Source organism: Molossus molossus, unplaced genomic scaffold, assembly GCF_014108415.1.
Source record: "Molossus molossus isolate mMolMol1 unplaced genomic scaffold, mMolMol1.p scaffold_m16_p_11, whole genome shotgun sequence".
Taxonomy (NCBI): domain Eukaryota; kingdom Metazoa; phylum Chordata; class Mammalia; order Chiroptera; family Molossidae; genus Molossus; species Molossus molossus.
Genome location: NW_023425346.1, coordinates 35,067,249 through 35,077,703, shown reverse-complemented (window position 1 = coordinate 35,077,703; position 10,455 = coordinate 35,067,249). Strand labels below are relative to the sequence as shown.

Genomic DNA, 10,455 nt, shown 5'->3' with positions numbered 1-10,455 from the left:
CTTCTGAGGCCAGAGTTAGCAAAAACAATACAGAAACACGGACAAAAAACAAACCACAGAACCCCATGCCTTACCACAGTGGGCTGAGGAGTGAAGCCTCCAAAGGAAGGTTCTGCTCTTGCCCTTTTACTGTTCCAGTGCCACACACACACACACACACACACACACACACACACACACGCACCCACCCCTCGGTCGGCTCGTCCCACTCTGCCACCCCGCGCCAGCGTCCCTCCCCAAGTCCTGATTCATGAACCGTGCCACCTTTGTCTCATTTTAAACTGTGCAGACTATTTTAATCCTCCCACCCCCACCGCAGATTTCCCCTCCCCGCCTTCTCTGAAAGCTCTGCTGGAAGGCGCTCGCTAGATGGGAGAGCGCTTCTGCCCCCCGGCTCGGGTGGGTGAGGTCCCGAGAGGCCCCTCCGCGGGACTCCCTCGGCGGGGACCGCTGCCCCGGACGCCGCTGCGGGCGCGGGGGAAGCGCCCGGGTCCCTTTAAGGTGTAGCGCTCTCCGGAGTGCGGGCAGGGAGCCGCGAGCCGGTGCGGTCCCGGGGCGGGTGGGGAGTCCTGCCGCCTCCCCTCCCCCGCTCCGAGTTCCTGGGGGCCTGTGGGTCCTCCGCCCCGCGCGCTCGGGCCGGCCATGCAGCTGTGAACCATGTCCTCCTCCTACGCCAAGAACGGGATTGCAGACGGGTCGCACTCGCCCACCTCGCAGGTACCGCCCCCTCCTGCGCCCCCTCCTGAGCGGCCGACAGCGCCCCGCCTTTGTCCCCGGCGCTCCGGGGCCCCCGTCCTGGGAGTCGGCGGCCTGTCCCCCGCCCTCCTCCGCGTCCCCTTCTCCTCCCGCTCCTCCTCTTTCTCCTCCTCCTCCTCCTCCTCCTCCTCCCCCTCCTCCTCCTCCTCCTCCTCCTCCTCACCTCATCTGGTCTCTGCGCTCCCGCTTCGGAGCCTGCAGCCTTCCCCAGCAGATGCCGGGGACTCGGACCCCGCACCCTGAGAATCTTGGTTAATGGATGTGGTGGGTGCTCGCGGGCTGCTCCTCTCGGGCATCTGTTCAGTTGTCGAGGATTGGAGTGGGTGGGTGGTGGGGGTAGGGGCTGGATCTGGGGGCCGCGGCGGAGACTTGGGTGCGGGCTCTGGGGGCACCCAGGGAGCTGGTCCGGGGGCGGACTCTAGCCAGGGGTGGTCGCTCGGCTCCACGTTGCGGTCCTCACCTGCTTCTCTCTGGCCCCGTGTGTCGAGTCCAGGTGGCCCGAGGCACCACGACCCGGAGGAGCAGGTTGAAAAGATCCGATGGCAGCACCACTTCGACCAGCTTCATCCTCAGACAGGTAGGAGGCAGGCGCGTGGCGGACGCTGGGAGCAGCTTGGGCAGGAGGCCGAGAGCGCGGCGCGGCGGTCCGGGGGCCGAGCGCATCCCCCGCGTGCGGGAGCGGCGGGCGCAGCGCCCCGCGAGCCTCTTTCCCGCGGGGTCAGGCGCTCCGGCTGCGTCCTTCTCGCTCTGCCCGCAGCTCGCGAAGTCTTGGGTACCGGCGTCTCCGCACTGCCCTAGGAAGTTAGTTTGTGCTGGTGGACGCAAGTCGTCGGGGACCTGGTTTAGCGCAGGGACATTGCATTTAAGACGGCATATTTCTCGTTACATATTCAGTCCGCGGGGAAGCGTCTTTAAGTCGTGTAACGACTTTGAGTAACCAAAGCCCGTGGAGCTGGGCACCTGGTTTGATTCTACTGAGTTAGGGATCTCTTCTATTTTGAGTACTTTTCTTTGTCTAGGTCTTGCGTGAGATCTCTGAGCTTTGGTAAAAAAAAAAAAAAAGAAGAAGAAGGAAAAAAAAGACACTTGGAGCAGAAAGTTTGGTCTCATTTTGGGACCGCTTTATTGGTTCTCTAAATTAGGGAGACTGCTGGATCTGTTTAAATCGAAATAAGTGAAGGCCAGCACTCAGTTCCTGGGGTCTGGGTGGTAATGCACTTAGTGTTTGTTTCTTAGTGGCTGTTTTCTTCTGTGTGGTTCTCGTGTGCGTTGTGTGTGCTAAAGATCGCAGGTTACACTGAATGCTTAGATTTAGGTACCTTTTACCTTGACCTAGGACATTGGCCTTTAATCTGCATACTGCCCATGTGCTGTAAGTGAAACCACCCCTACATAACTGCCCAGTGCTAGGGAGATCATGCAACAACAACAACAACAAAAAGAGAATCACCTTGATCTCTTTTTGGAACAGAAGCTGTGAAGGTGTGTGTGTGTGTTAGGGGTGACCTGGTGAGGACTTTGGTCATTGCACCAGGACGCTATTATCCCAGGCTCCACTGTGGACTACTGAAGTGACCTTGGCAAGTTCTTTTCCCTGTAGGTCACTCAGAGCTTTGTGTTTTTAACCTATGGTGACAGCTTTGCTGTGTTTCTTTAGAGATTATCTCAATTTGGACAGGTTATCCACCTTGAATGGCATTATACTAAAAATTGAACTCAAACCTCTCCTAAAGGGCCCATAAAGCATACTTAGATATTTATTATGTAGATATTAATTTTCTGCAGACAGAAATTATTACTATTTCTCTTTAATTCAGTGAGCACTAAGATGAGCATTATTAAAATAAATATATTTAAGATTTTGAATTCATTTCAAAAGTACATTCTATTCCCTTTGCCGTGCTTAGATTATTTGTGTATTTGATAAGACAAAGACATTCTTCATTTTTCAAAAAATATTTTAGTTATGTGGCTGAGATCTTATTCTTGTTTATTTGGTAGGTGCCTACTTTTGGTAGTTTTATTGTTGCAGCATTCTTTAAAATACTAATTATACAACAGCCTATTCCATGAATTGTTAGGCTAAATTTTCGAGTTCATCTACACCATCACTTTTGTTTGTGCTTTATTCTTTCAAGAACAAACAAAATCATCAACATTCTTTCTCATATTCTTATTCTTTCCACAGTTTGCTTCAATAAATGATTAAATGAGATAATATATATATATAAGTGCTTGTTAAGTGTGCTGGTATGTGTTGCCATAAAAATATGAGAAGTATTGCATGGCAAATAATTTGGGGAATAATTTAAACCAATGCAGATTTTTAGAACAAATATAGTTTATAAGTCTTTCTGAAACTGGGATTTGTTAGTTTAATAAAGTGGTCTAATTTAAATTTAAGAATTAGTTGTAATTATATCATATACACAAGTTTCCTAGTTTTTCTGCCAAAAAAAATACAAAATTTTTGTAAGCACTCACAGTTCAGTACGTATCCTTCACATGATCTCATTTAAATGGCATAATACAGATTTCTATAATGGGTGCGATAATAATAATAACTGAGGGAATTTTATTTCTTTGAGAAGATGTGAAAAATGATTGAGAATGAAATTTAAGTGTATTTCTTGAAATAAAATTGAACAGTTTCCAACCAAATGCTAAAAAATATATATATATATTTTTAAAGCACAACAGCTCTTTATGTTATTAGAGCCTCTTTATTTGTTGAATGGCCAGTGATTTATTATTTTTGAATTCTTGATGCATTGGGTACTGAAATTTCTTGGTGATATTTTCCAGTCTGTGTGATGCTTTCACACATGAAGAAGATAGTGGTGATACCAATAGAAATAGTGCTGATTTCTCTGTCATATTATTTCAAATATATTGAAACGAAGCTTTCACTAAAAAAAAGTTGGTGTGTGAAATCAGATGGGTAAGACTGGGCTAATGGTGAAAAACAGAGGACAGTTGGCAGACTCAATTAATAAAATAGTTGTTTATTCTTTGAGTTGGTAAAAAAAAAAAATTCCAGTGTTTTGTGTGTATGCTTGCACAGATATGTGTGTGTGCACACACCTACATGTGCACACGTATGAGTTGGTCTGGAAACAAGCAGAGTTAGGAAGAGAGCATGCCTCTACTCTGGGGACAGTATACAAAGTTCCATAGGCATTCTTGACCTTGTTTCCTGGTTTACTAGATTGCTGGCCTCCACAGTTTAGGAGGGATGGAGGTTTTGGAATAGATCCAGGAAGCAACTAAGTGGTTTCTTTGTGGAAAGGTGAGAAGATTAAGTGTTTTGCCAGTGAAAGGAGAGAGCGCTAGGGGTGACCTAGTAATGATCTTCAAACTGTACACAAAGGCATTCTCTGGAAATGTGATGGATTGTTCTCAGTCTTCACTGAAGACGAAACTCAAGAAGTGGCTACAATTAGAAAGGAATGAGGTTTTAGCTCAGCTGCAGTGACTCAGTTAGTTGGTTGGGTGTGGTCCTGTGCACTGAACGTTGCAAGTTTGAGTCATGGTCAGGGCACATACCTGGGTTGCAATTGGATCCCAGGTTGGGACTCCTATGGAAAGCAACTGATCCATCTCTCTCTCTCTCTCTCTCTCTCTCTCTCTCTCTCTCTCCCTCCCACCCCCCATCGCTCCCTCCTTCCCTCCCCCTTTCTCCTTCCCTCCCTCTCCCTTTCATCTCCCTCCCTCCCACCCTCTCCTTTCCTCTCTCTAAGCATGCCCTTGGGTAAGGACTTAAAGAAAAGAAAGGAATGAAGTTTTATAGCAAGACTTTTCTAAGAGTGTTGCTATCATTGGAATGGCTTTCCAAGTGAGGCTGTAGAATTTTCTCCCAGGAGATTACTTCTGACAGGCTATTTAAGAATGGATTATTTATGAGTGTTTTATATTTTTAGGAAATACTCATTAAATATTTGCTATGTGCCCAGCAGTTTTCTAGATACTATGAAAGAGGAATGAAAAAAGATAATGGGACACAGCCCCCATACTCAAAGGTTTTATAGAGTAATATGGAGACATAGGTGAATCGCAAGGAACTATTTATGTATAGCATAGTGTATAACAGTATAGCAAGGAATGAGGGCATGGGCAAAATGCTCATGTGTACTGAGTATTGAAATACCCACAAATGTCACTGCACATACAGTTTGTATGGTGGAGTACTCCAGGTCACTCTCACTGGGGTTACTCCCAGTTTTCTCCTCACTGGGGTTTGAAGAGAAAATATGATCAGAGTGGGATGGGTACGTCGACCTCTTCCAGTTAAGTCCTTATGAGGACTGCAGAGTCTTAGGAGGCCTGGTCCCTACCATCCTTATCTTGAGCCAAGATCTCTTAGTTCTAAACACAGATCTTGAACACAACCACCCTCCCTCCTGCCACAGGCCCTTTGCACATGCTGAGCTCTCCCCTCTGCCTAGTTGACTTTTAATCTTCCTTGAGACCTTTAGTTATCACTTCTTTTTCTTACCTTTTGATGAGGTCAGCTCCTTAACCATGCACCTCATCCCAGAGTACATTATGCCAGTTCTCAGTAGTACCGCCACTGTTATAATTTAACATGTAAGTAGATTTCTCTGTTAATGCTTTTCTCCCCATCCAAATAATAAGTTCCACTAGGGTAGGAATATGTCTGCATTTGGTCTCTTTTGCATCCTCAGCATTTAGCACAGTAGATGTTCGATAAATACGTATTGATTTGAATGAATGAAGAAACTGATGGATAGAGGACGAGCTTGACATGTTTCAGGCACAGAGTTCTGCTTCCACATTAAACTTTTTGTCTAATGGGGAAAAATTGCTTCCTAACAAAGCTTCACAAAATTTAGTGGTTTAAAGCAACAACACTTAAAAAAAAAAATTCTGTGTGCTGACCAGACAGTTCAGCTTTATGTGATGTCATCTGGGCACCAGAATGGCTGAAAGGTCTAAAATAGCTCATGTGGTTGGGCAGTGGGTGCTGGTGCTGGCTGAGAACTAACGAGCGCTTTTGGCAGAAGGGTCAGTTTTCCTCTCCCCGGCCCTCGCAGTGTGGTCGCTTGAGCTTCCGTGCTGGCTGGGTTCCTAGAAGGAGCATCCACGGAAGGAAAGGCGAAGCTGCAGATTTGGTAAGACCTAGTTATCAAAAGCTCTCTGACATTACTTCTGTTCCAGTCTCTAAGACAACACAGACCAAAGGACCAGCCTAGTTTCAGAGGGAGGCTAAATGGACTACATTTTGATGGGGTGCAGCAAGGTCACCTTACAAGAGAGCATGAAGAATGGAAGACACTGGTGCAGCCGTCTTTGGAGCCATCTATCTTAGAGCAGGGAGCCTTGTACTTTTTTTAGATATGCTAATCAAGTGATCATTACAATAATTCAATGAACCCACACTGTATTTAGAGATATAAAACATATTGAGTTACAAAGTTGATACTATAATAAAACAAGTTGGCAACAAAATTCTTTGGGTTATAATTTGAGCACTGATTATAGACACTTTTTTTCTGATGAAATGCTAATTTTTCCCCAATGAAATGCAAATTAATCAACAGAAGGTGTACATACTTTGTGCATAACTCTAAGAATAATCATATGCCTAGAGGTGTGTGTGTGAGTATATAAAATTTATCCATAAACTTAGACTCAGAATTGTAGAACAGGAGGAGATTGCAGAGGGAAAGTACTTCAATTCTCTGTTTTTAGATGAATAAAACAGAGACCAAAGGACTTATCAAAGTCACACCAATGGATAATGAGACAGTCTCAGACTCTACAGATTTTCCACTGCAACACTCTTCATCCCTGAAGAACCAAGATATACAAACACACATAGATGTGGACACGTGAAAGGACATATGAAGCTTATTCCTCTTGTGCTCTAGAAATATTCTTAATTTATATGGTTATTGTGAAGAACAAAGCAACAACTGGAGAATCTGGAGACTAGTTTTTTCCCCAAATTTTATCATGGGATGAAATTTTTGTTTGCATTATTCATGGTTACACAGAGTTTTTGTTTGTTTTTATTTATATACTAATCACTGTATTACTCAGAGTCTAACCAAGAAACATAAGTACTTGAGTTTTTATAGGGACTTGGATGTAGAGACATGGTTAAGCAGGTGATGAGAGAGATTAAAAGGTAAACCTAGAGGCCTTAGCAATAGCAGGAAGCCACTGTCACCTCTAGGCTAGGACAAGAAACTGTTACTGAAGCCCTGGGGTCAGAATCATCTGGAAAATGCTGGAAACACTGGGGTACTGTTTTGCAGGAGCCAGAGACACAGAGAGTATCACCTCACACTGTCAGAATGGCTGTTATCAAGAAGACAGGAAATAACAAAAGTTGGTGAGGATGTGGAGAAAAGGGGACCCTTGTGCACCGCTGGTGGGAATTGCTAAATTGGTGCAGCCACTATAGAAAACAGTATGGAGGTACCTCAAGAAATTTAAAATAGAACTACTATATGCTCCAGCAATTCCAGTTCTGGGTATTTATCCGAATAAAACAAAAACACTAGCTGAAAAGATATCTGCACCCTCATGTTCATGGCAGAATTATTTGCAATAGCCAAGATAAGGAAACAACCAAAGATTCCATGAATGAATGAATGGATAAAAAAATTGTGGTATGTATATATTATGGAATATTATTTCACCATAAGAAGAGGGAAGGAAGTCTTGCCATTTGCGACAATATGGATGAACCTTGAGAGCATTACGCTAAGTGAAATAAGTCAAACAGAGAAAGACAAATATTGTATGATCTCATCTTTATGTGAAATCTAAAAACAAAAAAAAACCCTCCCCCAAACCCCAAGCTCATAGATACAGAGATCTGATTGGTGGTTACTTATAGGTGGGGGTGGGTGAAGTGGGTCAAAAGTGGGTACAAACTTCAGCCAACTATAAAATAAATAAGTCCTGGGTGTGTAATATACAGCATGGTGACCATAGTTAAGAAATAATATTGTGCTGAATAGCTGAAAGTTTCTAAGAGTCGATCTTAAAAGTTCTCATCACAAGGAAACAAATGGCACCTACCGGTGAATGGTGGTGGATGTTAAGCAGGCTTGTGGTGATCATTTTGCAATATACACAAATACCAAATCATTATGTTGTACACCTGAAACTAATATAATGTTGTCTGTCAGTTATATCTCAACTTAAAAACAGTGAGGGACATGGAGGAGATGCAGCCTCTGCCCAACAAAGCCACTTGAGGTGGAGAAAATGGGGGAAATACTCTGGCTTTTCCTTTTTTCCACCCCCAACTCACACCCTCACTCCCACAGTCCCCTGAGTGCTCCCATGGCTGAGCCCAGTGGAAGGCAGCTAACATGGGAGGCTGTCAAACAGGTGCAGGCCTGGCCTCCCCAGGGTAGAAAGAGAACAGGGAAAGGGGAGGAATAAGTCGGAGGGAAATGGGCCAGGATTGGCACAACCATTATTTTTTGTTTGTTTGTTTTGTTTTTCAAAAAGCATTATTTCTTTTCTTTTTTCTAGTAATAAACTGGCACAATCATTGTTATATTTTAGTTGCATGGAAGACAATCATGAATCACTTTTCATCTGAAAATTGAAGGTTTTTTTCTTGGTCTGTACGCAGAACTTCCTTGCTCAATGGTAAGATCCGGTTACAGCAAACTTTGAGGAAAAGTTTATACCCGTTTCCTTCGCGAGTTTTCCTTAGAATGCATCTTCCCTAATTGAGATCTGAAAGAGCATGAAGGAACTCTGCCCCTCGTGGCCAACTGTTGCTCTTGGGCTTGAATAAAAGGAGCTGAATTGATGGTGCTCCTGACTGAGAAATCTAATTATTGGGCAGCTAACCAGTTAACCAGTCAATTTTGCTTTTCTCCAAGTCTCTGTTATTGACACACAGAGTTCCCTAAATGTCATTTTTATAGAAGAAAGAACTATTTGTCCTTCAGTTTGAGACGATAACATTTTATTGACATTTAGATAAATTCTTATTCAAATCCTATTCTCTCTAAAAAATTGTAGGATGCTGTGTGGAAACATAAGCTGAAAATGACCTTCACTGTGACCTCTCCCCTTCATTAGTCCACGTGCCGCCCAGACAGTGTGGTCCCGGGGTATCGAGGGGCAGAGACTCTCCTTATCAAGGGAACAAGCAAAGGTGGAGCTGAGAGAATGTCCTTTAGTCAAACCATGTGGAGTAGTTAGTGGTAGAAACTGGTCTCTCCAGTCCTGATGAGTCTACTAATGCGGTGGGGTTAGCAAGGCCCAGCAAATCTAGGTCTGGCCCAGCTTTTCTGGCTGAGGTCGTGGCATTGTCCAAGCCCGTCACTTTCCTCTGAGTTTGGCCCCTTCTTGGTCTCATTTCTGCAGCTCAGACTCAGAAGAAAGCTTAAACCATAACCAGGGCAAGCGGGCTGGCAAGTCCCCCAGGTTCACTGATGACCCCGGGAACCATCCACAGACACGTGGGAGTGGGCATGAGGCCCTATTCTGCCCTGTGGTTCTGTGTGTCTGGCCTCTGTGTCTGTTTTAAGCAACGTTTGGGAATGGAGTGCTTCCGAGGACCCCAAGCAGGGCCGCTCTCAGCCTGTCCCCCCTGTGCCAGAGCTTCCTTCTCAGGAGGAATGTGTTTGCTTAGAATGGGGTTCAGGGCTCAGAAACAGATCCTCTGAGCCATCCTTCAGCAGGGTAGCGGTGCAGGCCGAGCCCCTGGGTGCTTTTTCCTTTCTCTGGACCCAGGTGCTCACCCATAGTCCCTCTGTGGGCTGTGCTGAGCGCCTCCTTAACTATCCGCAATTACACACTCTCTGACTCTGTAGAATACCTCTCCAGATGAGAAATCATCAGATTGATGAGTCTCAAGAAGAGGTAGGCTGTTACCTCCAAAGCGCCCCCTTAACCACACATTCTGATCGAAGCAGCCGGTATTGTGCCGAGTTCGCACAGGTACATGCCCTGGTACTTCATGAACCAGGAAGACGTTGAGGTAGAATTCATCGCTCTTCAGCCTAGAAAGAAGGTAAGTCCTAGGCTACAGAGCTAGACATCTGGAATTGTGCTTGGAATTAACCATGTGAACAGGGGCAAGGAGAGGGCTTAGGATGAGAACTAGAAGCCCGAATTAATGAAGAGGCTAAATTATAGATTCCGCTTTCAGAGAATACTTTTACTGCTTTCAAGTGGCAATAGTGATAAGCTGTGTGCCATGGCAGCCGGTTTTTGGAAATAGATCAACACCTGGCCTGAATAGAGGCTGAGATTTGAATTTCCTTGAAGGTAGGTCTCATTTTAACCGGAGTAAACACGCCGCTCTGCAAACTCGGCTTTCTTTAAGGGTCCTTGCCTATCACACGGAACAGAGGTAATTACCTGAATCAGAGGGGTGGCATTCAGCACAGTACTGCAGGCCCTGAGAGCATTGTGACGGCGGGGCTGTCAAACTCCTTCCCTGGAGCTTTCTGAGCGGTTCACTGTGATCATCTGGTTGACAAACTATTCCTGCTTCATTTCTCATTGTATGTTCTTTTTCTCTTGCTGGAGCATCTCTGCACAGAGTTGCAATTTAATTGCGACTGGAGCACTCTGTTTTGAGAGGGGATATTTTGTAAACATAAATTTGGGAAGAATCCGCATTTTTCCTGGTGATCAGAATCACTAGAAATGGTAAATTTTTACAGTGTTCACTGTGTTTGAAGATGATATTAT

The 10,455-nt window shown here is 44.9% G+C and overlaps 1 protein-coding gene across 1 annotated transcript in view; it reads left to right on the top strand.

Moving 5' to 3' along the window:
• The first annotated feature begins 938 nt into the window (after window positions 1-938).
• CACNB4 (calcium voltage-gated channel auxiliary subunit beta 4) overlaps window positions 939-10,455 on the top strand; it is a 231,032-nt gene continuing 221,515 nt past the window's right edge. The window contains exons 1-2 of the mRNA XM_036254358.1: window positions 939-1,020; window positions 1,250-1,333. Coding sequence (XP_036110251.1) covers window positions 1,012-1,020; window positions 1,250-1,333 — 93 coding nt within the window. The 5' untranslated portion in view covers window positions 939-1,011. The remainder of the gene's footprint in view (window positions 1,021-1,249; window positions 1,334-10,455) is intronic.